Source organism: Rhinopithecus bieti, unplaced genomic scaffold, assembly GCF_001698545.2.
Source record: "Rhinopithecus bieti isolate Rb0 unplaced genomic scaffold, ASM169854v2 scaffold_31527, whole genome shotgun sequence".
In the NCBI taxonomy this organism is placed as follows: domain Eukaryota; kingdom Metazoa; phylum Chordata; class Mammalia; order Primates; family Cercopithecidae; genus Rhinopithecus; species Rhinopithecus bieti.
Genome location: NW_016813959.1, coordinates 788,693 through 816,031, shown reverse-complemented (window position 1 = coordinate 816,031; position 27,339 = coordinate 788,693). Strand labels below are relative to the sequence as shown.

Below are 27,339 nucleotides of genomic sequence, written 5' to 3'. Positions count from 1 at the left end.
AGGCCGCTATTCCACAATGTACGGCAAAGAACTTGCCTCACTGTGTGCTCCCCGAGGGGAGGACTTGCAAGATGCAGCCAAAATCCAACTGAGGAGGTTCCAGTCAGCTGTCGTTTAAAATTTCAGACTTCCCTATGATTGTACTAAAATGTACTATAAGGTCAGGAAAATGGGCCCATCACAAGCTTCACGATCTCCTGCATCTCCTTACTTTAAAGCCAACCATTACTCTAGCAAGTTTGAAGCAACATGACTTCCTGCTGGGTTGTCTCCATACCTACAAAGTCTCTGAATTGGAACCAAAAACAAAAAATTTAAAAATTGGCATATGTAACCCCATCCACCTCCTCCTCCTAATTTAAGATGCATGAAGGTATAGAAAGTTGGAGTCTTCAAGATATCCTTGGCTGTGGGTTTGGCACACCTGTCAGGACTAGACTGTCGCTAACAGTAAAAGACAAGGGCAAGTGTGGGAATCACGTTGGTTTGTTGTTTTAACAAACAATTGCAAAATCATCCAGCACAATCCTGAGTAGGTTGTGATGTGGTTTGTGCCTGGGATGAGCCACACTTCACTGATGTGCTGGCAGAATGTACCCAATGCTGTTATAACCTTCTCCACTGTGACTTGCATCTTCTACTTCCTAAATAAATGTCTTTACCTCTCCTTTGGGTCACTTTGAAGGGGCTTTCAGGCACAACGGGAAGTAATTCTGCTGTGAGAGTCTGGCTTAAGTCACTTGCCAAGCCACCATGAAATCCCATGTTTTTAGGGGATTCTGTGCTTTCCCACCTAAAAATCATAGCACTGATTCCTGTCATGATGCTGGGCAGGAGAGGGTCATACCAGGTCAGAAACACTTCCTCTTCTGTGTGCATCCGTTGCCCCTACCTTTGACACACAACTTCAGAGCTGGGAAGAACCTTGGAAATTACCTCTTCCAGTCTTCTTCTGTAACAGCCCAGGAAAATGAGCATAGGAAGACTAACTTTCTGAATGTTACCCAGCTGGTGACCTGTGCTCCGCTAGACCCTTCTCAGTGGGGCAGTCTGTCATTAGTCTGGTAGGAAAAATCAGGAGGGCAGTAGTCATAATGCAGGCAGGAGCTCATTGCCATTTTGAATGGGCATGGACTCTCCTAGTAGGACACCAATTCTAGCCAAAGTTGCCCACGGGAACAACCTATCACTGCTTGCTTTGTTTGAAAGAAAACAAGGGCTGGGAGACCGCTGCCTCTGATTTTACTTCTTGCCTTAGAAAGGGTCCAGCTGATTTTATGTAACATAGTTGTGCTGGCTCTTCCATGAAAATTTTGGCTTTGTCTTTGTAGAATCCTCAGTCCTTCAGAAATATTAATTTCTAAACTGAGTGTTCTGCATATACTTTCCCCTCTTTTTTGGTTATTTAATTCCTGTTATAAAACTCAAGGGCTGCTATTGGTTTTACATTTAATTTAGTGCATTTTATTTTATTAGATTTCTGTGGCTTATTGTTACAGGACTTTGTATGAGATTTTGTGGAGAGGTCCTGGTTAACTTTAAAGAATTCCTTGGGTTAGTTGACTGAGAACCATTGGCCTTGGTTAGCTGCTAAGACTTGTGGGAGGACCATTTGAAAGCACCTACTTCTTCTCCAAGGTACACCAAGCAAGCCTGATTTCTAGAAATGAAGGTGGACAATCTCCATAGTCAAATGTATCTGTTATTTCTCTGCAAAGCTCTCAGCCCTTTGCTTAACAAATGTTTGCTGTTACTTCCTTTCTTCTCTCACTCTGTCTCTCTCAAAGAAGATATAAGTCAAACTGGCTGGGTAACCTTGGCCTTATAAAGCTTTTCAACTATTTCCAGTAAGAAAACAGTTGAGAAGTTTCTCTGAAAATAGTCTAAACAATTTCAGATTAAAAGAACTAAAAATACTTTAAAGCTACTCAAACGTTAATCTTAGCACAAGTGTTATTGTTGTGGCTACTCATATCTCATCAAACATTCAAAGAGTAATTTGTCCTGTGGTTATATTTTTCCTTTGTGGTTGGGGGAAGACATTGCATAAGCATTTTCAAGATGTTAAATGCAAGCTACTGGCTTTTATCTAAATTAATTCCAATGCCTGGCGTAGACAGTTGTGTCAACCCAATGGCTCTATTTTTGTCCCCTGATCCTGTAATCATTAATTTTAAAAGTATCTACCTATATACACTAGCTCACAAAAAGCGCTATCAACTGGGAATCTTTGGTTACCTTTGTAGTAACCAAAAAATTGCTTTGGGCTCACATTTGCCATCTTATCCTCCCTCTCCCAGCCATTCTGACCTCTTTGTAATAGCACTAATATGAAACCAAGAGAAAAAGGTTATCAATGGCAGATTCTCCAGATTAACCCAGAGTCCTGTGGTGAGTTGGCCAAAAGGGAAACAAGCCAGTGGATTTTTCTTTAGTCTATATTTCTTTTATGTTCACTGTGAACTTCCTGGAAGCAATGGGCTCTTGAAACGTTTTGTATTTTCCTAAGTGAGAAAAATGATGTGTGGCCACTTCCGCAAAAGAAGTGGTGGGTCTTTGAAAGGGGATGGGGTCTTCCCCTTCGTCACTTATTCAGTTACTCTGAAGAGGGTAGGAGAGGGCATCGCCCAAACTGTCAAGGCCCCCCCAGAAATTGAAAAACAGAAGTCAAGTATTCATCTGCCTCTCCAGGCTAGCACAAAAGCTGGAGAGAGAGAGAGAAAGAGAGAGAGAGAAAGACAAAGAGAGAGAATTGTTCTTTTAAGTATAGACTTGGCGGTTGGTATCCTTAAGCTAATAGCAGTGCTTCTCAAGCCTGGATGGGCTTCAGAATTACCTATGGAAATGTCTAAGCCCACCATAGACCTCTTAAACCAGAACTGCATTTTAGAAACCCAGCACGGGAGAGACACAAAAAGTATTTCAGCTCTTGAAAAGATTTGCAATTTAACCATTAAAATCAATTCTAAATATTCTTATGCCTTATATCTGCTCTAATGCTGTATATCATCTTAACATTTAAGTAGATGGTAGGTTGAAGTCATTTTAAAGGAATAAGCTTTTAGAAGTAGATATTAGAATGATTAATTTAAACCTAATGCTATTAATCTTTTGTATATGTGGTCAGAAATGGGGGAAATGCCTTTAAAATTATAAATTAGCAAAAGAAAACAGATATTCTCCTATGCTTTCAAAAGTTCAGGAATGAAATAAAACCCTTTTAAAACCTTTCAGAAAATGCGTTCTTGTGTTGAGATCAGAGTTTAAGATAGCAAATCATCGAAAGGAAAACTCCTTCCAGTTCATCACACACATTTTAATAAATGACTTAGATGCCAGAAATCACAATGGAAAAGATTTGGCAATCTTAAGTATGACTGTTCTCTAATTCCTTAAATTTCCCTGTGAGGAAAATGCTAAAATTTAAGTTATTATTTATGTACAAAACATATTCAATACAACTTGGAACCGAAGATTACTCTGAATACATCCCAAATACATAGCATCATTCCTACCTTTATGGGAACAAGATCCCAAATCTAAATAGGAAAATGCATTTTAAAATGTTATGTTGATTTCAACTTTACATATTTTAAAAAACCTGAAAGAAATCCCACAAAATGTTAACAGTGGTTGTATCTAGATTGTGCAACTATGGATTTGCACAATCTAAAACATTTTCTTCTTTATATTTTCTGCTTTTCATATTTTCTATAATAAGCATTTATGACTTTGGGATTTGAAAAAAAAAAATTTTTCCCCTATATAACAATGTCCTCAATCAGACCAGTTGTCCACCTTGCTCAAAATTTTATTTGATTATTGTTACCAAATAAAATTTTTGGAAAAGTATGAGAGTTGTTTTCCAAGACTATTTAGAAGATTAGGGAAGTAAATATTTTCATTTTTCATGCAAATATTATTAGGTGTCAAATGGATATATGTAATGTACATGTAACTTATGAAGCATAAAATAAACACTAGTGAACCCCACTCAATTTAAGAATTAAAGCATTACCAAGACTATGGAAGCTATCTGTTTTTCGCCCTGAGTCCCATTCCCTTGCTGACCTGCCCCCAGAAAAAAAACACAATTCTGAATTTTGTATTAATCATTCCTTTGCTTTTCATTTTGTTTCAATTTTTTAGAGGCAGGGTCTTGCTGTCACCCTCAGGTTGGAGTGCAGTGGTGCCATCATAGCTCACTGTAACTGGGCTTAAGGGATCGTCAGGCCTCAGTCTCCTGAGTAGCTGGGATTGCAGGCATGAGCCACTGCGTCCAGTCACTGCTTTTTAAATTAGTTCTATCACATATGTATGGATCCCTAAAAGAACATTTTTTTTTTTAGTTTTGCTCTTGAGTTGTATAAAAATGGTGTCATACCATATATAATTTTTCTGTAAATTGCTTTTTTCACTCAACAGTGTTTCCAAACCAAATCCACATTCTGCATATAGAGAAGTTCATTCATATTCAATGCTGTTTTTATTTTATAAATATACAATTTATGTAGTAGATGTCTTTTCCTACTGGTGGATATCTAGGCTGTTTCCAGATTTTTTTCTATTTGAACATTGCCTCTCTGAACATTCTTGTATATGCCTTCTGCAGCCTCTCTATGAGGATTTCTCTAGGGTATACAGTAGGGGTAGAACTCCTGGTTTACAGAGTGTGTGCTGTTTAGCTTTACAATATAATGTCAGCTTGTATTTGAAAGTTGTTGAACAAAACTATCCCCCTTACCACCAGTGTGTGGAATTTCCTTTGCTCCAAATCCTCATCAACACTTCTACGGTCAAACTTAGTTTTGCCAAAGTTGTTGAATATTCTTTTATCCATGAATAGTATCTAAGTCTTCTTGAAGCTATTTATGTTTTCAGCCTGCCTGACATCTTGGGGCTAAAAGTTTCCACATGTTTACTGTTTACTGTGTAAAAATATTTCCTGTTGCAGCCCAAAAGGGGAGTTGAGGTATTTTGTGAGAGTTATGAACTCTGTTTCCAGGCTAGCCAAGTTATTTCCATTGGTCACCAAGAACAAAACAAATAAAATGTATAGAAAACTAATTACTGGCCAGGCGCAGTGGCCTCAAGTCTGTCAGATCCAGCACTTTTGGAGGCCGAGACGGGGGCATCATTGACGCGGTCAGGAGGCATCGAGACCATCCTGGCTTAACAATGGTGGGAAGACCCGCGGGGTCTCTACTTTAAAACAATACAAAAACTACCCCGGGCGACTGCGGTGGCGGGCGCCTGCTAGTCCCACTGCTCAGGCAGGCTGGAGGGGGGCCAGCCGAGAATGCCTGAAACCCGGGAGGGCGGGCCTTGCAGTGAGCCAGCATCGCGCCACTGCCCCGACTCCAGCGCCGGGAGCAGAACGCAGACTCGGAGTTCTTTTCAAAAAAAAAAAAGAAAAGAAAAGAAAAGAAAACTAGTTACTAAGCACCCTTTGTCTGTATCATGCTAAAATGTTCCCATTTTCCCTTCTACAGAACTCCTGGGAGTCAGGATTTGATTTTGCTTTTTAAAATGTGGTAGCCATATTAATTATTAGTCACTCCCACAAAAGTAAATATCAAAGTCTCCAGATGAAAACCACAGAGATAGATTGAAAATGACCAATTAAAGAAGAAGAAATAAGGGAGAGATGGCAAGTGTAAAAGAAAAATGAAAATAAAGTGTAAAAGAAAGATGGACAGAAAACTGTTAAGCTCTGGGTTTAAAATAGGATATACATGTAAACTCAAATAATGAGCTTAAATGTTTAAACAGCTAAGTGCCAGTTCAAAAGCAGTTTGATATTAGTTATTTTCATTTCTCTCACAATTCTCTCTTAGAAATCAGAATGGAATTAGTTCTATTTTGAGTTTTTTTTTTAAGAGTTAAATTGTCTACAGCATCAGAGGAAGACTCAGAATTCTACCTTTTATTCTGGCTATAGCAGTTAAGGCTCTTGATTTAATGAGCATCAAGATTGATTCATTCGTCCAAATGTATTATTTTCTTTCTTTCTTTCTTTCTTTTTTTGACGGAGTCTCACTCTGTTGCCCAGGCTGGAGTGCAGTGGTGTGTTCTTGGCTCACTGCAGCCTCTACCTCCTGGGTTCAAACGATTCTCCTACTTCAGCCTCCCGAGTAGCTGGGATTACAGGTGCACACCACCACACCCTTCTTTATTTTTGTATTTTTAGTAGAGACGGGGTTTTGCCATGTTGGCCAGGCTGGTCTGGAACTCCTAACCTCAAGTCACCTGCCCGCCTCCGCCTCCCAAAGTGGTGGGATTACAGGCAAGAACCACTGTGCCCGGCCCCCAGATATATTTTTCTTATGCTCTATTGATGTCAGAGGTTCTAAGATATCACCAAATCACCTATTTGAATCTTTAAGCTCTAACTTAATCATCGTGTGTCCCTTTAGTGAAGAGTTGGGGCTGGAGGCAGCCTGTCTTTTCTTTCCCACTGTGGGATATAGGCCATTGTCAACCTTCTCCTGCTTCATTACTTGGCTACTGGGGCGACATTCTTTGAGACTTTCATGGATCTCTTTAAAAAGCCCTAACATCTACTTGATATTAGGCAATAAAGGAATAAAAAATGGAATCTCTCCTTTCAAGTTTTGTTCTGATTCCATTTTTCACAAGAGTAAATTGAAATACAGACGATCTGGGCAGGTTGTTCTTTTGTTCTGCAAAGTCTGAGCTCTTAACTTTTGACCCCATGTAACAATTACAGGTACATGCCGAACCACTTACTAATTCAGGACAAGCAAGCCTGCTGTTCTCCTAGAACACGCTGCACTTGACTTGATGAGGCAGGAAGATCGAGATGACAACTATACTTGAATCCATGCCATTCCCACTGGTCACCAGTGACCACACCCTCCTAGGTACCTCTTATTCCTGCAAGTTTTGTCAGATCAAGGTGTCATCAGGTTTGGTTTTTGATGTTTCAGCCCTGCTACGGGATGGTATATATCTCAGTAGTTAATCCATCTCTTAAAAATACTAAGTGCTGCTTTTGAAAATTTTCAGTTCTGCATATACGATGTGTGCTTTTTTTTTTTTTGAGATGGAGTCTGGCACTGTCTCACGGGCTGGTGTGCAGTGGCACAACCTCTGCTTCCCGGTTCGCTGCAACCTCTGCTTCCCGGGTTCAAGCGATTCTCCTTCCTGATTAGCTAGGATTACAGGCACCCGCCACCACACCTGGCTAATTTTTTGTATTTTGAGTAGAATTGGGGTTTCGCTATGTTGGCTAGGCTGGTGATGAACTCCTGACCTCGTGATCTGCCTGCCTCGGCCTCCCAAAGTGCTGGGATTACAGGCGTGAGCCACCACACCCAGCCTGATGTGTGCGTTTATAGGTACTCTGTGTAGTTGCTGAACCAGTTTGCTATTTCCCAGGTCCTCCTTTCTAGGCTGGCTTTCCTCTTGCCTTAGGAACCACTCTGTTTTAGAAACACGGCAGAATTAAGAACAAAATGAAATTGGAATTAATGTAGAAAAAAGGTCAAACAATCAGAAGTCTTCTGTACTAATTACCTGAAATGTCACTTTGCTGAACCTCCATTTCATTTATGTAAAGAAGGAATATAATAATGTCTACCTTTGCCTAGTTCACAGCTTTATAGTAAAGTTCTTATGATGTTATTATAGGGAACATGTCTCTCAACTGTAAAGTGCTTGCTTGGAAGATATTTTTTTTTTTTTTTTTTTGAGATGGAGTCTCACACTATCACCCAGGTTGGAGTGCAGTGGTGTGATCTCAGCTCACCAAAACTTCCACCTCCCAGGTTCAAGCGATTCTCCTGCCTCAGCCTCCCTAGTAGCTGGGATAACAGATGTGTGCTACCATGCCCAGCTAATTTATTATTATTATTTTATTTTTTATTTTTTTATTTTTAGTAGAGACGGCATGTTGGGCAGGCTGGTCTCAAATTCCTAGCCTCAAGTGATCCACCCGCCTCAGTCTCCCAAAGTGCTGTCATTACAGGCCTGAGCCACCATGCCTAGCCTGCTATTACTATTCTTTAAATAGCTATGAGCTAGACTTTCAGTAAAGTATCCCCTGGAAGGCAAACCAGTAAGAAGAGCTTATAAATTTCACTTCTTCTGGGTTACAATCTCTTATCTTTCTGGAATGGTAAAGCACAATGGTTGAAATTAGACCCCTTTAAAAAAAAAAAAAAAAAACATCCAATGCTGTATATGTTGCTTTATTGTAACATGTATCCCTACATGGAACTTCTCAAGAACGGCATGGCAGGGAGGAATGTGATATCATAAGCATGTTTTCTCATTATACACTTGTACATTATGCATCGGGTTATACTTAGTTGTTAGCATTTTCACTAAAATAATAATTTATCTGCTCCTTCCTCACCACCACCCCCTAGTTCCCCCTCTCCTCCCATCTATTAATGAGGAGGCATAAGGGACAGAAGATGAATAATGAGGAAATTGATAACAAGGAGGAACAAATATTTTATGAATTGGTGAGTCAATTTTTTGAGATTGTCATGGCCTATAAGGGTAATGACCAAATGGAAATTCTTTGTTTTGTTTTGTTGGAGACAGGGTCTTGCTCTGTCACCCAGGCTGGAGTGCAATGGCCCAATCATGGCTCACTGCAGCCTCAACTGCAGGGCTCAAGCAATCTTCCCACCTCAGCCTCCTGAGTAGGCGGGACTACATGTGAGCATCCAGACATCCAGCTGATTTTCTTTATTTTTAGTAGAGATGGGATCTCACTATGTTACTCAGACTGGTCTCAAACTCCTGAGCTCAGCACAGTCCTCATGCGTTGGCCTCCCAAAGTGCTGGCATTATAGGCATGAGCCACCATGCCTGGCTGAAATTGTTTTGAAATAATTTGTTCATGAGCCTGTCTTCCCCACTAAATTATATGCACTTCTATGGGGGATGTGTCATTTCTTATACATTTAAATCTCCCCAGTATTCATTAGGAGAGTCTGGGACTTAATATGTGCTCACTGGATGGCTGTTGAACAGAACCTAGCCAATGGCATTTAACATGACTTGATTTAGGACATAACTTCGGAAAAAACTGCTCTGTGTTCAACAAGATCTAGGCAAAATGTAAAATTGAAGAAAATACACTCTAGCCTTTTGATATCATCCTCAGTGCCCCCAAACCACATAGAGTTGATTCCTATTGCTGAATCACCTACAGAAACCTTACCTCCGTTATTATAACAATAGTGACAACATATTTGTGGAATAATTACTATGTGGCAGGTCCTGTCTAAGTGTCTCAGATGCATTCATTCACTTTATCATCAGAGGAGCAGCAACACTATGTGTTCTTATTTTCATTTTATACATGTAGAAACTTATATAGATGGAAACTTATATACCCTTCCCAAGAAGATGGATATAACTTTCACCAAATCACAAATCTAGTATGTGACAGAGAAGAGACCCAACCCAGAAAATCTAACTTCTGCATCCATGTCCTTAATCACTACACCATCTTTCCTCTTTGCACTGAACAGTTCTGCAGACAGCAGATCCTTGATGAGAAGTTGTGGTAAAAGGGGAAGTAGAGCCAGGTGGGCTCGAGGAACAGAAGGAAGGCAGTGCCCTGTGTCTGCCCTGGCTCCCTGTGGGTGGGGCCATTCTGAGTACTTCCCTCCCTACGGCATGTTGGTGACCAGACACGGCTCTGCCCTAGCTCAATGGATTAGCCAGTGATTTCAGTTAAAACCACCGGCACCACCAGCCAGGCTGGCTTTCCTTCCCCACACGCTCTTCTTCAATTGATGCAGACATCATTGAAAGATGGCATTATGTGAATAATACAGAATCCAAACAAGAAACGTTACAGCATCTGATAGAATAGAAAGGCTGGCTTCAACCAGACCAGCTGGAGCTCAGTGATGAGTGCTGCCACTTAATCCCTAGAGGTACAGAGTTTTGTTTAATTAAGGATCCTCCTGAAACTGTTGTTGAAACAAGTCTCTCAGTAGTCCAGACTTTCTGTAACCACTTACTGAAAACAGGAAGATATTATGAAAAGCCATTGGAGGAAAGGGTGTTTGTGAATGACTTCCAGCAGTGAATGAATCATTAGTCAACTCTGGACATAAAACTCTGCATATGCACTGAGTTCTTTTCATTGATAGCCCAATTTGTGTTCTAATCTTGTATGTGGAAACTTGGGGAAATAGTGAAAGATGCTCATAAAACCTTAGGCTTCTTCTTTGAATGTGCTATGAAATAAGTGGAGTATTTAGTCTACTTTCATAGAAATAAACAGGCAAACAAAAGAAAGCAATTCTATTTCCATCATCTCCTTATAGGCGATCTCCATTTTGTAAACAGGTTGCTTTTCTACAGATCTAATCTAGCTCTATGATGATTATTATGAATTCAGGAAAAGTTTTCTCGAGAAAGAGTATTCCATATGTGTAGGTAAGATCCCAGGCTAACCCACTAGAGGTTATATAGGTACTAAAATGCTATATATCTGTAATGGAAAAAAGTATAAAATAATCCTATTGAAATATCCTGGTGCAATTTAATAAGAAGTCATTTAAAAGAAAATACTTAAGAAAATTCAATTTTAATTAAAATCTTGCTTAGGGAAATGAGATTTTGGTACAGATATTGATGAGAGTTTCAAGGAACTGTTGAGGACTGTACAGATTCATAGCACAGCTTCGATGTGTCCAGGTATCCAGAATTGTCGCTGACACATTGGTAGGTACTCAGTGAATATCTATTAAATGTATGTTGATTGAATTTCATCTTCCCATCAAGAAGTATGACTTTCCTTTATCTTGATATAAAAGCATAAGGTTCTCTTTAGAAAACACTGACATTTTTCCCCCATATCAAAAATCTATTTGCCTCATTTATTGGAGGCAAATAGATTATTAGGACATTAGACATTTTCAAAGAGATTTCATGATTCAATTTGTTTGACGAATCTAGCCTCTTCTCTATTATCCGGTTTGAAAAGCCCTGAGTGCATGGCTGTGCCCCATAGAAATCTCTAGGACAAACCATTTTTGCTTCTCTGTTTATATTTGATCACAGGACTGACTCTATTGGAGATGTAATGGATATTCACACTTACTAAGCATTAGCACAACCATATTGACAATAACCAAAGCAGGCAGAGGCCCAAGCATAACTCGGTCTACCAGACAGATTCCTATCCTACGTATTCAAGTTGCAAAAAAATGAAAGATCAGGAAATTTGAAGCTAAACTGTTTCCTCTTACCTTTAACCACAGAGCTGCAGCACTATGCATTTTAAGAGGGAAAACAGCCTCCTGTCCATCACTGTGGTTAAATATATGTTATTCTGTCCTCCAGCATCCTAACAGACCTGCATTTTGCTAATCCCTAACAGAAGTTAGGGTACCTAGGTGCAAGAGTAGCATTTTTGCTATTCTATACCTAAGTGAGAAATTTAACATTTTATGTATAATAAAGGCACCAGATATCCAGGTTTGCCTGGGACACTTCTGATGTATGCCTGTTGTACTGGTGTAATTATTATTATTTTGAGATGGAGTCTCACTCTGTCACCCAGGCTGGAGTGCAGTGGTGCGATCTTAGCTCACTGCAACCTCCGCCTCCTGGGTTCAAGCAATTCTTGTGCCTCAGCCTCCTGAGTAACTGGGACTGAAGGTGCCTACCACCATACCCGGTTGATTTTTGTATTTTTAGTAGAGACGGGGTTTTGCCATGTTGACCAGGGTGGTCTCAAACTCCTGACCTCAGGTGATCCACCTGCCTCGGCCTCCCAAAGTGCTGGGATTAACAGGAGCGAGCCACCGCACCCGGCCAAACTGATTATATTTATATACTTGTGTCATAGATGAAATAAAGAAAGCGAACAAAGGAGAATGGAAATATCAATATGAGAAATAGGTTGTTTGAGATATGATTCATGTTGTTAACTGTGAACAATAAAGAAAAAGCAGGAGTTACTTTGCATTTTCTTCTCCTCCTCATCCTTCTACCCAAGGCACCAGAAAGAAGGAGACAGAAAGATTTTGCCCTCTCATTTCCCTACCCAACCACCAAGTGGTGCTGTCAGGCAGAAACAGTTTAGTTGCTGGCCAGAGTTCTTGTCATGTAGGAAGATAGAGAAGCAGAACTAAAGTGCCTGTTCTTTTTTAAGTTTTTTTAGAGATGGGACCTTGCTGTGTTGCCCAGGCTGGTCTTGAACTCCTGGCCTCAAGCAATCCTCCCAAGTCATTGAAATTGCAGGTCTAAGCCGTTATGCCTGGCTCTGAAAGAAGATACTTTTGAGTATATAGCATTAGTTGCAGAGGGAATGTTTATGTATCTGTAATGGATAAAATACATGTAGGAAATATGCTGTAAATCCTCACTAATGAATGAAAATATTAAACTGGTATGGAGACATAGGAACGGTACTGGGTATGGAGTCAGGGCTGGATTTCAGTTCTAATGCCTCCATTTCATACTCACATATCCTTGGCTGCATTATTTAACTTATTTAAAACCTAGCTCTCTTCTCTGTAAAATGTGACTAAGAATGTTCTTCCTTGCCTCTTTACTCCAGTTGTGATCCAGTGAGATTATGCTCATGAAACAACCTTGCACTTTTCTAGTGTAAAATGGCATATGCATTTCCAGAAGTATTATACTTATTTCTTAATCTAGAAAAGTGAAGGTGTGGGCCAGATGACTTCTGAGGAAGTTTCTCTTCTCAAGTTCTGACAGTCAGAGTGGCCTAGGTTTTAAGTGATAGGGTTCTTCCTCATCAACAGGTCGCTAATGTTGCTGACTCAAGAAGGAAGAGCACGGAGCCCTGTTCTAGGCTCTGCTCCTGATTTGCTGAACACTTTGTGCCTAGTTTCTACTTCAAGGGACAATGGAGGAGCCCATGAAACATTCGGAACGAAGGTGCTTGTTAGTATTCAACCTGGCTGTTAAGTTAATGTGATCATATAATTTGTCACCCAACCTAGAACAGTGAAGATAAAAGGAGTACTATTAATAATTAGACCAGGGGAGGCTGAGACGTGTGGATCACCTGAGGTCAGGAGTTCGAGACCAGCCTGGCCAACATGGCAAAACCCCATCTCTACTAAAAATACAAAAATTAGCCAGACGAGGTAGCAGGGGCCTGTAGTCCCAGCTACTCAGGAGACTGAGGCAGGAGAATTGCTTGAACCTGGGAGGCAGAGGTTGCAGTGAGTCGAGATCACACCACTACACTCCAACCTGGCAATAGAGTGAGACTCTGTTTCAAAATAATAATAATAATAATAATAATAACACCAGTACAACAGGCATGCATCAGAAGTGTCCCAGGCAGACCTGGATATCTGGTGCCTTTATTATACATAAAATGTTAAATTTCTCACTTAGGTATAGAATAGCAAAAATGCTACTCTTGCACCTAGGTACCCTAACTTCTGTTAGGGATTAGCAAAATGCAGGTATGTTAGGATGTTAGAGGACAGAATAACATATATTTAACCACAGTGATGGACAGGAGGCTGTTTTTCCCTCTTAAAAATGCATATGCTGCAGCTCTGTGGTTAAAGGTAAGAGGAAACAGTTTAGCTTCAAATTTCCTGATCTTTCATTTTTATTGCAACTTGAATACGTAGGATAGGAATCTGTCTGGTAGACCGAGTTATGCTTGGGCCTCTGCCTGCTTTGGTTATTGTCAATATGGTTGTGCTAATGCTTAGTAAGTGTGAATATCCATTACATCTCCAATAGAGTCAGTCCTGTGATCAAATATAAACAGAGAAGCAAAAATGGTTTGTCCTAGAGATTTCTATGGGGCACAGCCAAGCACTCAGGGCTTTTCAAACCAGATAATAGAGAAGGGGTCTGATTTGTCAAACAAATTGAATTATGAAATCTCTTTGAAAATGTCTAATGTCCTAATAATCTACTTGCCTCCAATAAATGAGGCAAATAGATTTCTGATATGGGGGAAATGTCTCAATATTTTCTAAAAAGAACCTTTAAACCAGAAGAGAAATGTGTACTACTAAGCTTGGAAGCAAATAACAAAAGGATCAACTTTCTAAATAGTTTGTAGAGAGGAAAAATGGCTCAAATAAGTTTAAATGACAGCTAATAAATATTCCTTTTGTGTTTTGGAGTATGTTATTAATTTTTGATTGCCCATTTAACTTCTTATGTTTTGTTTATAATTAGATTAATTAGGTCAATATTTGAAGGATAGAGAGATATATTTGTTGCATGGAGGACAAAGGGTGCTCAAAAACTTAAATGATGGTATAAATCAGTTTGGTAGTTTTAAAAAATCTAATACAGGCCAGGCGCGGTGGGTCATGCCTGTAATCCCATTACTTTGGGAGGCTGAGGTGAGCAGATTACTTGATATCAGAAGTTTGAGACCAGCTTGACCAACATGGTGAAACTCCATCTCTACTAAAAATACAAAAATCAGCCAGGCATGGTGGTGGGCGCCTGTAATCTCAGCTACTCGGAAGGTTGAGGCAGGAGAATCACTTGAACCCGGGAGGCAGAGGTTACAGTGAGCCGAGATCGTGCCATTGCACCCCAGCCTGGGTGAAAAAAAAAATCTAATACACATAAGCTACACATACAATGGAGAATCAAGTAGATAAAATTGTCATATTGCTCTGTAGACATCCAATCACTTTAAAACATTACAATGTTCTTTCTAAAAATGTTCTCATTCCCAGTGCCTGACTCTGAAAAGAGCTGTTCATTTGTAATTCTGGGGATGTGACATCATGATTGGTTTTTTTGAAAATATATGCTGGGTTATACAGTATTTTTGCCTGAGCTCAAATTACATAGCAAGATACATTAGAGACCTGTGTGGTGTTGCACATGCGCCATGAGTATATTTTCAGGCTGCCCAATCACATGGCTTTCCTTAGACCATTAGATCGTCTACTGCGAGCAGACAGAACTTCCTCAGGTTAGTTGAGTATTTTGAAAAGTCCAGAAAAGAGTCTCTGACAGAATGGAATTATCTCTTTGCATAAATATATTTTAATAGATTATTATTTTTATGGTCCAACTACCATTCTTATTTTATGATTATAATTAGGTCATGGATAAAATGACCCACAGCTGGTGCCTTGCAGAGCTCCTAATTATGCCAAAGTCCAACCACCCATGCTGCTTGTTGCCATGCTACTCAGTGATATGGACCAGATATTTTCCCCAATTGAGTGGTTTTTATGAGCAGGTGTTCAGCTAATAGGACAAACAGAGGGTGTGCAGCTTTAGCCAACTCATTAACATCACAAAATAATTGAAAAGGACAGATATACCAGAATGTCCAGCTCAGGGGATAGCTTTGAACCTACAATAGATCACTTTTCTGAGCATCAGCCATGATACTGCAGAGATTGAGTGAAGCTTCAGAAGACCCGGAGTCTCCTTCCAGCTCTATCACATAGTCTCCAGGTAACTTTGGACAACTCTCTTAGTTGCTTTAGACCTCCATTTCATCATCTACTACTGAAGCTATTAACCTGCCCCACCTGTCACACAGTGTTATCAGATTCAATGAGATGGATTATGTTTATGAATGGCACTATAAATTATCAACGTTACATAAATACAAGGTACCATTATTAAGGTTCTAATCCAGCTTTCCCAGTGAATCAGGATATAACTGGGCAACTAAATGACATCAGGTTTTGCAATCATTAAAATGGCAAAACATTGTAGAAACTTCACTCAATCTCATGACTAATAAGATTTCTTCGAACATGTCATTTGCTTTTTCTGGGTAATCAATAACCAATATCCAGAAATAAAATGCTTCTAGAATTGATAAAGCCAAGTTTAAGAAAATGACATTTGACTGGGCACCGTGGCTCATGCCTGTAATCCCAGCACTTTGGGAGGTTGAGGCGGGTGGATCACTTGAGGCCAGGAGTTCGAGACCAGCCTGGGCAACATGGAGAAACCCCATCTCTACTAAAAACACAAAAATTAGCCAGGCATGGTGGCACACGCCTGTAATCCCAGCTGCTCTGGATGCTGAGGGATGAGAATTGCTTGAACCCGAGAAGTGGAGGTTGCAGCCGAGATGGTGCCACTGCACTCCAGCCTGTGTGACAGAGCAAAACTTTGTCTAAAAAAAAAAAGAAAGAAAGAAAAGAAGATGACATTGAATACAATCCCCCACTGCTAAATTTGATTGGCTAAAAAAATTATTATTATTATTATTATTATTATTATTATTATTATTTGAGACGAAGTCTTGCTCTGTCACCCAGGCTGCAGTTCAGTGGCACTGATCTTGGCTCACTGCAACCTCTGTCTCCCCTCCCAGATTCAAGTGATTCTACTGCCTCAGCCTCCCGAGTAGCTGGGACAACAGGCGCCCACCACCACACCTTTTTGTATTTTTAGTAGAGATAAGTTTTCACCATGTTGGCCAGGCTGGTCTCGAACTCCTGAGCTCAGGTGGTCTGCCTGCCTCAGCCTCCCAGAGTGCTGGGATTACAGGTGTGAGCCACCGTACCCAGCCTGACTGGCTAAAAAAAATTTTTTTAATGAAAAAAAGGAAAATTATATTGAGAAGGGGAGATCACTGAAGATTGTGCTCTCTTAGTTCTAGAAAATTATGTGTCACTCAATCTCTTATTAAAGTACAAGGGAACCTGGAGAAGCTTCTAAATGTTTGAAATACTAACTGGTTACATTATGTTTCCATTTCTCATGGACAGTTCAATATTCCATGCTGCGTAAAGAAAGCATAAGCCTTCTAGCCCACTCCTTTCCCTTCCTGTTTCCCACGAACCAGATCTAAAGGGTGGTAGAACATATGTATAAGAATATTCATTACAGCATCATTTCAGAGAATTGGAGGCAAGAAAGATGTCCATTATTGGAGGAGTCAATAAGTAAAAGATACATGTAATTAACAGACTATTGATAATAATGCATTAGAAATATCATCAACAACACAGATACCTCTTAAAATTTTAGCGTTCAGTGAAAAGAAAGAGAGAAAAGAGGGAGAGTGGGAGAGCAGGAGAAATGGAATGAGATATAAAACCTAAGAAGGGGTCTTGTGTATGCCATGAATGAAGGACTATGTTAACTCATTACAGGCCTAAAGACAAACAAAAAAAAGGGGCTTTAAAAATTAAAAGATTGGTGGACTGCCTCATCTTTCAGAGTTTGCCTGTATAATTAATTCTTTCCACTGTGTTTTTTGTATAATGAGGGAATACCTCACGGCTTACTTAATGTCCTTTGTACTGCAGCCCCACCAACCCTTGGTCTTGGATTTTTTCCTCAAAAGCCAAGGTGAAGAGCTGGGTATTGATCTCCACGACCTCCTTCCATGCTTTTCAACACCATCATTCAGTGGCTTTATAGCCTTCTCTTGTCCAAGCTAAATAACATCAGGCCTTTTTGTGTTCCTTATACATCTGATCTCTATGTGTGTGTGTGTGTGTGTGTGTGTGTCTGTGTAGTCTTGCTCTGTCACCCAGGCTGGTGTGCAGTGCTGTGATCTTGGCTCCCTGCAGCCTTCGCCTCCTGGGTTCAACTGATTCTCCTGCCTCAGCCTCCCGAGTAGCTGGGATTACAGGCATGCACCACCAACATGCCCAACTAATTTTGGGATTTTTAGTAGAGACGGGGTTTCACCATGTTGGCCAGGCTGGTCTTGAACTCCTGGCTTCAGGTGATCCGCCCACCTCATCCTCCTAAAGTGCTGGGATTACAGGCATGAGCCACTGCACCCGGCCCTAATTTTACTATTGTTTAGTCAACTATTGTTTAACTCTTGAGTTAGTTCCAAGGACTCTCCTCCCTTTTCAACTATGGAACCCTGAGCCAGTGTGTTAATGAAAGTAGGGGTGGCCTCCTGCTTTCTTCACTCCTGCTTCGTAAATCCCAGTTCCAGCCATCTCCAAAGATGCTAGTCTATGTCCCAGGAAGAGGGTAAGGCATATATAATAAAGTGATAGATACTTCCAACATTAGTTATTCAATTAAATGTTAGCCACTGAATTAAAGTTTTTTGTAAAACAGATTTCACTCCCGGCACCAGCAAACTGAAAATTTGGAAAGGGTTGATGAGGATATTAGGACTAAGGAAGATTATTTATGTACATTTCCTTAGGAAGAAGCCACACAGGAAAAAAATGAAAATACCTCAACAACGACTAGACTATCTAAGCAGATCTGTCACGACCTTAAGAAACCTAGGAAATTTTCCTCATGGTCCTAGATAGAATGACTAGATCTAACAGCCAGAATGACTGCCACTTGTTTCCTGCCCAGTATACACTAAGAGATTAGAACTGATCAATGTCTGCCTCAGGTTTTTGTTTCATTTCGTTCTGAACGTACAAGGACAGAGTAGATCATTTGTGAAAGATCTCACAGTGTTTTCATGTTCGGTCACATTTCATCAAAACTACCGGAAGCAAATTACAAGAAATTATGTGGATATGGGTAAAATTAACTTCTCTACTTTTCATTTATTAGTTTGTTTTAGAGATGGGGTCTTGCTCTGTTGCCCAGACTGGAGTACAGTGGCATCGTGATCATAGCTTACTACAGTCTCGAACTTCTGGGCTCAAGCAACCTTCCCGCCTCAGTCTCCCAAGTAGCTAAAACTACAAGTGTGTGCCACCACGTCTAGCTAACCAAAAAAAAAAAAAAAAAAAAAAAAAAGTAGAGATCAGGCTCAAACAATCCTCCCACCTCTGCTTCCCAAAGGGCTGGGATTATAGGCACAAACCACCATGCCCAGCCAACTTCTCTACATTTAAAAGAGCTTCTATTACTACCTAAGTATAGCCAAATAAGAGGCTGAAGCAAAGATCAGAGTAGCATGACCTTGTGATGAGCAATTCCTTGAATGCCCGACATTTATACTGAACTTCTTTTTGGTTTACCCAACATAAATATACCAGTTCTCGGCCTGGACGGGAGGTATACAATGCTTCCTGCAGGAACCCTGAGTCACAGCAAGAGTAAATGACTTGACACGGAGGTCAGAATGAGGCCTGGGGCTGCCTGGGTTCAAGAGCCAGCTCAGATACCAGCTCATCCTAAGATTCCAAGCAAATCACTTTATGCTCTTGCATAAAGTGGATTGTACGCACAGGTGACCATATAGTTTATTGCTCAGGCCAGGTATTTTTTAGAGTAAAAGGGGGTGCTATTAGTAATACCACTAGGACAACGAATCTTTCAGGCTCACAGCTGCTTTAAAATTCCATTACAGCTGAGAAAATAGGAGCCAGGTTCCTGCTCACCAGACCTGTCCTCTGCTCCCCTGGCAGGAGATAGCTCAGCCTGGAGTCCTGGGGAAGATTGTTCAGCATATTGTAAAAGATATATGTAGGCACTTTCCCAGCAAATAAAAAGGACAGCCTAAACTGCACCTGCTTGGTTGCACTGTGTGTTCAAAATCAACAGCACTGGAAGGCCAAAAACACATCAGGGCCGTTGCCCAGGAAGACAGCAGATGCACGCACCTCCTGCACCAGGAGACAAGAGCCTTCCATTTGCAGCATCAGGCTTGCTGCCCCTCTATCAGACCTGTTCCCCACTGGCAGGCGATGCCCCAAGTGAGTGGGCAGGATGGCTATGGTCCAGGACAGAGCAGGGGCTGCTTCAGGATCCCCAGGTGTTGGTTTTTAAAAGGGCAGGTTACTTCTTTATAAACCACTCCAAGCCACAGGTTATCCTTCTACCAACAATTTCATCTTTCTATAGCACTGTCCACTGTCCCTAGTCACTTGATGTTTTAAAAGTCAAAGGAAGCCGGCCGGGTGTGGTGGCTCATGCTTGTTAATGCCAGCATTTTGGGAGGCCAAGGTGGAAGGATCTTTTGAGCTCAGGAGTTCGAGACCAGCCTTGACAACATGGTGAAACCCTGTCTCTACCAAAACTACAAAAAATTAGCCAGGCATGATGGTGTGTGTCTGTGGTCCCAGCTACTCTAGAGGCTGAGGTGGGAGGATTGCTTGAGCCTGGGAGGTGGAGGTTGCAGTGAGCTGAGATCGTGCTACTGCACTCCAGCCTGGGTGACAGTGAGACTCTGTCTCAACAGCAACAAAAAGTCTAAGGAAGCCATCAACAACATCCAGAAATTAAGCTGAGTTAGGTCATAACACAGCCCTGAAAAATGTCCAAGTGACCTCTTGTCACTGTGTAATGAGAGAATTTGGAAATGAAGGTGAAGGAGAAATATTCAAAGAAAAGTCATCCAAGGAAGGAAGAAATTCTATTGGTCATATAAACCTGTTTTATCAATTTTGCAAGCTTGTCATTTATTTTTCTTTTCTTTTCTTTTCTTTTTTTAAATTTTGGAGAAGCTCTGAATAACAGGAAAAAGCATTTGGCTTCCAAATAGGGGCGTTAAACTGGTATTGACTGCTGTCCTGATGCCAACGGCTTAATCCTTTCCCCAGAGCTAGAGTGCCAGGGCTCCCAGGGGCTCAAGATGGAGCTTGCCTTCACCCTCTCCTCCCCACTGCTGCTGTCACAGCGTGTCCTCTGGCCGCAGGGCTGCTTTGGGCCCTGACAGCCTGCAGACTGCTTCCCCAGAAGAGATGTTAATTACACACCCAGACATGCCCCTCTTCAGAGGCAGGACTAGCCACATGCAGCTGCCACTTGTTTTCAAGAGCTGCAGCAATCTGGTTTTCGAACGGGGCAAAAGTGCCGGAATGGGCCCATGGCCACATGCACTGGGGGGGCCCTGCCCGAGCTGCAAAACTGGGTCCCCAAAGAATGAGGCTCCTGGCCACTAAGGTCACTAAGACTAGGCAAGCTACTCTGTTGGTGCCAGCCTTCTGCTCCCGAGAAAGAAGCAGGTAATATTTTAAAATCCCTATGAGCAGAATTTCTTGACATTTTGTCTTCATTATAGTAACCTTAAAGTGGCTCTCCATTTTTCAGAAAGACACAGGAAATGCATCTACTTCTGATGAGTTCGACTGCATTGACAAAGAATGGACTCATTCAGAAAAAACAATCTAACAGGGCCCACAACCTATAGATGGTTGCCTACTGGATAGGGTTTGAAAAATTATACTGAAAACCCACAATCTTGGTATGTTTTTGCCCAGCAAGATGCTTGGAATTCTGACCAGTAAGGAGGACATATTTTGCATAAAACTTTGATTCTCTTGATTGCCCCCTTTTAAAATTCAAATGGTAACTATATATAACATTTCAAGGAACTCCTAGATATGTTATCTTGCTGGAACTTACTTAATATACCAGGGAGGGACATAATTCATTAAACAATTATTGTCTATTAACATCCTAATTTTAATTAGTTTTCCACAGATGAGGAAAACAAGCCCTGAGAGAATGAGACCTGGAAAGTGGCACATTTGGATTGAAGGGGAGGTGAGAACAGACTGGAAACACAACCAGGGTGGAGCCAATGAGGCTCTGTGGTCCCACAGACACCTCTGAACTGACACCTGCACCCATACAGGTGCTGAGGGAGAGCTAAGGAGCCACAGACAGGAAGGACAGAAGTCACAAAGACAAACTTCACCCACTCATGCTTTTACCTGGGCCTGACCTGGAAGTCCTAATTAAAAGACCCCGAACTTCCAGATAGACTCATCCCAATGCTGGGAACGCACACATGCTGTTTCTTGAAAGAACAACTTGGCTGTCCCCCAGAGCAGAGTGCCTGGTGTGTACACTAGGATTCCTTTCAATAGTTAGAATCCTCTGCTTATGCCAGATATTAATCGGGAACAAAAGGAAGCTTTAGTTTTGAAACATCCCTTCTCACTCATTAGCACAATCCTTTAATAATGCACCTTGGAGGCCCTGAGTAATTCTTCTAGTTTGCTGCCCCACAGCATGTCTGGGTTCCAAGGATTTGCTTGGAAGGTGCTGGATACCCTATCCTACCTGGAGCTGGGAGTATCCAGAAGCAGCATCTTTCTTTACCTCTGAGCTTCTGTTGCTGTGTTCCCTTAGCCTCCCAGCCTCATCCTGCCTTTGGACTTGGTGGCCAGGTGGCACCCTCTCTTTGGCCCTTACTATCCTTATCTGTCAAGTGAATGGTTTTGATTTCACTGGTTTTCATCCCTAGCTGCACATTAGACTCACCTGGGGAACTTTGAAACCCAATGCCAGGGCTGCACACCCAGGGATTCTGATTTAGTTGGTCCAGGGTGGGGCCAGTCACTGATTTTTTTTTTTTTTTTTTTTTTGAGACAGAGTCTTGCTCTGTCACCCAGGCAGGAGTGCAGTGGCGTGATATCCGCTCACTGCAACCTCCGCCTCCCAGGTTCAAGCGATTTTCCTGCCTCAGCCTCCCAAGAAGCTGGGATTACAGGCACTCACCACAACGCCCAGGCTAATTTTTGTATTTTAGTAAAGATGGGGTTTTACCATGTTGGTCAAGCTGGTCTCAAACTCCTGACCTCAGGTGATCCACCCGCCTCAGCCTCCCAAAGTGCTGGGGTTACAGGCATAAGCCACCGTGCCCTGCCCCAGTGACTTATGTTTTTTTGTTTTTAAGTTCTCCATGTCCCACAACCACTAGGTTAAATTATCTCCAGGAACCCTCCCAGTTCTAATAAAGTCTATGATCCTTACTCTCTGGTCTCTGTGCTTTATTGAATTTATCTTTTCTCCATAAATACTCATCTTTTATGTTCAGCATGTTACATAGGCTGATTTTTAGAAATGCTTTTACTCATTTAAAAATCATATTGTTGGTTAGGCGCATTGGCTCACACCTGTAATCCCAGCACTTTGGGAGGCCGAGATAGGCAGATTGCTTGAGCTCAGGAGTTTGGGACGAGCCTGGGCAACATGGCGAAACCCCATCTCTACAGCTGGGAGTGGTGGCACAAGTCTGTGGTCCCAGGTACTTGGGAGGCTGAGGTGGGAGGATTGCTTGAGCCTGGGAGGCAGAGGCTTCAGTGAGCTGAGATCGTGCTACTGCACTCCAGTCTGGGTGACAGAGTGAGATCCTATCTCAAAAAAACAAAAATAATGTTGTTAAAGTATTGTTTGTTGGGGGTAATCAGCTATAATACTGAATGTTTAAAGTATACAATTTGATAAATCTTCCCATATAAGAAATGGTCACAGTCATAATAATGAACATATCCATCACCCTCAAAAGTTTCCTGTGTCCCTTGGGAATCCCCCCAAACATTTTTTTCTCCTGCCTCTACCTTCCCAAGTAACCATGGATCTTTCTTTCTTTCCTTCCTTCCTTCCTTCCTTCCTTCCTTCCTTCCTTCCTTCCTTCTTTCTTTTCTTTTCTTTTCTTTTCTTTTCTTTTCTTTTCTTTTCTTTTCTTTTCCTTTCCTTTTCCTTCCTTCCTTCCTTCCTTCCTTCCTTCCTTCCTTCCCTTCCTTCCTTCCTTCCTCTTCCTTTCTTTCTTTTCTCTTCTTTCTTTCCTTTCTTTCTTTCTTCTTTCTTTTCTTTCTTTCTTTCTTTCTTTCTTTCTTTCTTTTCTTTCTTTTTTGACAGAGTCTTGCTCTGTCACCCAGGCTGGAGTGCAGTGGTGCAATCTCAGCTCACTGCAACCTCTGCCTCCCAGGTTCAAGCAATTCTCCTGTCTCAGCCTCCCGAGTAGCTGAGATTACGGGTGCCCATCACCATGCCCGGCTAATTTTTGTATTTTTAGTAGAGATGGGGTTTCACCATGTTGGCCAGGCTGGTCTCAAACTCCTGACCTCAAGTGATCCGCTCGCCTCGGTCTCCCAAAGTGCTGGGATTACAGGCATAGGCCACCACGCCCAGCCACTTTCTTTTGCTGTAGATTAGTTTGCATTTTCTATCATTTTGTACAAATGTAATCACTCAACACATCCTATTTTGTGCCTGGACATAACTTCTAATTATCTCCCTGGACTTTAGATTTCAAGCTCTTGAGAACAAGATCACTTTTTCTTTTCTCTTCCTCTTGGCCCTCAACTTATCTTTGCTAAGATACAGCCCTTAATCATTATTTGCTTGATTGACATAAGACTTTCATGAACTTAAAACCAAGTTTCAGTTTGGTGGCTAAGAAATGCCTGCCACCTTGAAGGTTTTTAACTCACCATCACTTCTGGAGAGGTTCCTCAGTTGGCAGCTTCAGCCCAGTAAAAAAATAAATAAATAAATAAATAAGCACATGAGCTTAATTTAGGGTCCGTGGACTTCCAGGAGTCCAGAAAGTGAGAGTCAAGGTGTGGGTTGGGGAGTGGGGTGGAGGGGGAGGCTCAGGATGCGGGGAATGAATACCTGAAAAAGGTCCTTGGCTTTCAACAGATTCTTGACACAAAGGGATAGACTATAGAATTAATGCCCTGCTCTATTCCTTATAATTTCCTATCTGCTTTTTATGAATCTGATGTCTAATTATAAATCCTTTACTATCTGCTCCTCCCTTCTCCCTTCCCACCTCCCCAGCACCTTTGTTTGTTCTCTGCCTGCCCTGGTTATACTTAACCCTACTTAACTAAACACACTACAGGGCCCTGTCCAATGGCAGTGCCACTTCACGGAAACTGTTTGCATTCCTCTTCTCTTTAAGAGCTTCTCATCTGAACTATGTGACAGATTGTACCTTTTTATTCAATGATTCTTATTCCACTTTATTTAACAGTTTACCCTGAATACTTGGATGCCACTCACATATCACAAATCTATATTTTCTCTAGACCCCAGAGCCTGGGATTCCTTTTCACCTCACAAAAAAAAAAAAAAAAAAAAAATCAATGTTTTTGTTGTTGTAAATAAGTATTATGAGAACCAGAAGTAACGATAAACTGCAAATTCAAAATCAAGCCACTTCTCCATCCAGAGACACCTCCCTCACTTCCCCTCGTCAAACAGAAAACATATTTTAAAATGATACCATGTCTGATTTTTGATAAAAGTCTGGGATGTAGAGTAACAATAATCTGCTCCTAAATGAGAAAATCATAGGCATCTGACAAGTGCTGGTTTCAAAGTTATCTTTCCGAAATAGAAGCGAGCAAGAAAAACATCTCACCTGCTGGCCAAAAGACCAACACCAACTCCCCTTCCTCCAAATTCCCCTTGACCCCATGCAGTTTTGTTTGTAAGGGACTGATGTCTTACACTCAGCAGCATTTCCTGGCTTCTGCTCGGGGGTAAGTTTTTCATTCCTCTTCTCCCTTTCACCTCTACCGTTTTCCAACAGAAGAGCAAATACGGTAACGATAGCATTTTGGTCTAGTTCCTACACAAACTCATCCCTCTGCATAAAAGGCAGACCTTTGAAAGGTACTTACGTGGAAGAGGCAAAGGCAAGCCCTGGGTTTGGAAGCAGTGTTTGCTGATGCCAGCCTGCTTAAATAGCTGGGCTGGCTGACGCAGGCTGCTGATAGCACGTTTATTTATGCCTGTGAGCGCACACTCCAGCAAGGACCTGAAAAACCTGCAGCGTGGGCAGGAGGAAAACCACTGAAAGTATGCTGAAGTTACGTCTCTCCTGGTTATTCAGGTTTGATGTTCAGGCTGGGACTTCTGAGAGTTTCATGGAACTTTCTCGTCACTATCTTCTCGTCCCTGACCTTTCTCCTAGCCAAGCAAGCTTCTTCACCAAGATCAGATAAGAGAGATGTGGCTGAGAGAAGACTGGGAAGAGAAAAGAGACCCTGAGTCTTTTCACCCACTTCCTTACTTTGAGCGGGTTTCCAGTTGGATGTTGCCTCATTTCAAAGTGTAGATCTGGTGCGGTTGATTTCACAGCTCTGTGGGCTGGATGCCAGGCTAAGAGCCTGGACAATTGCCCAATTAATGAAAGGTTGTTTTCTTTTGGGCACAGAATGTACAAATAAAGAACAGTTAAAAGGGAGAGATTCGGGACTAGGATGATACAATTTTAGGTCTCCCTCAAAAACTATTCTCATTTATTTGCCCTGCATCTGTACTTTCCTCTTACCATCCCCTCCCCTTCGTTAATGAAATTCCTGTCTAAGAGGTGAAAGATTCCCCATGGGCCTGCAAATAAAAAGCCAGTGTGTGAGCAAGTCTGTGGGAAGATGCATGCAGAGTGTGATGGAGAGTTCAGGGGCTCGTGTGACAATCCGTGCAAATGTTTCTAAAGGCGAGGGTATGTGTGTGGGTGTGAGGACCCGGCTGTTGGATGTTTATGTATTTTATTAGCTAGATACGGGAGTTAATACTCAATTGCAGTGCACTAAACACATTATTAGGTGGGTATGATTTTGAGGGAATGAGGGAAGGGAGATAAGGTCTGGTGAGATCATCTACGGGTGTATCTGTGTGTTTTTGCTGCTTCATAGCACAAACCAGTAAGTGCCATCCAGAGAGCCACACCCTGTATTTTTCACGTCACGGGAGAAAGAGAAAGCCCATTGGAGTCTCTTGGGAACAGTAGCCATAAGTGAAAGAAGAGCAGCGCTCTTTCAGAATATCTCTTTCCCTCTTGGAAAAGGGGGTGATGGGAAACATGTGTGGGAAAGAGTAGAGACAGGGGGTCCAGGTTAACCCAACCTTGGTTACCAGAGAAACTCTTTTGTCTCCTGCCTAATTCATTGCCTAAGTTCTGACCGTTCTGTGGCCAAATCTGGATTCTTGCTGCCACAGTTTTTTGAATGGGCAGGGTCTATATCCTGTTTATCATTTGATATCCACAGCATTATTATTATTATTATTGCACAAATTATTATTATGACAGCACAAATTATGATGATGATGACAATGGTCATGATCCATAATCTAGTAAGACTGATTGTGTGTCAGGCTCCCTGTAAGGCACTGTACATGCCTTATTGTTTGTTTGCTTATTTAATATGTAATCCTCACAACAACCCTACGAGGTTTTTTTTGTTTTTTGTTTTTCACCCAGGCTGGAGTGCAGTGACACGGCCTTGACTCACTGCAGCTTTGACCTCCCGGACTGAAGTGATTCTCCCACCTCAGCCTCCCGAGTAGCTGAGACCACAGGCACACACCACCACACGTGGCTAATTGTTTGTATTTTTTGTAAAGATAGTGTTACCCCATATTGCCCAGGCTGGTCTCAAACTCCTGGGCTCAAGAGATCCTCCTGCCTCAGCCTCCCAAAGTGCTGGGATTACAGCCTTGAGCCACCACGCCTGTGGCTGAGTTAGTTTTTTTATTATCGTTATTTTACAGATGAGGAAATAGATAGTCAGAAAAACTAAATAACTTTCCCAAGGTCACAGTGAATGGTGGAGGTGGAATTTGAATCCAGTTCTATCTGATTCCAAAGTCAGGGTTTCACTCAGGACTGGCTTGAACCAATACTTAGAAAGTTGCCTAAGAGTGTTTTCACCTATCTTTAATTGTGTTTTTGTTTATCATCTGTCTTCCAGAATGTGATTTCCATGACAACAA

At 41.6% G+C, this 27,339-nt stretch overlaps 1 protein-coding gene across 7 annotated transcripts in view; it reads right to left on the bottom strand.

Annotated features, from left to right (window-relative positions):
- Window positions 1-25,690, bottom strand: part of HOPX (HOP homeobox) — a 34,537-nt gene extending 8,847 nt beyond the window's left edge. For 2 of the 7 annotated variants that reach the window (XM_017849258.1, XM_017849262.1), the window contains exons 1-2: window positions 25,245-25,625; window positions 24,045-24,076 (exon numbers count right to left, since the gene is read on the bottom strand). In XM_017849258.1, coding sequence (XP_017704747.1) covers window positions 24,045-24,047 — 3 coding nt within the window. In that variant the 5' untranslated portion in view covers window positions 24,048-24,076; window positions 25,245-25,625. Of the gene's footprint in view, window positions 1-24,044; window positions 24,077-24,228; window positions 24,335-25,244 lie in introns of those variants that run through there. The other 5 variants (XM_017849259.1, XM_017849260.1, XM_017849263.1 and 2 more) reach the window with 4 other exon arrangements.
- Between the last annotated feature and the right edge of the window lie 1,649 nt (window positions 25,691-27,339).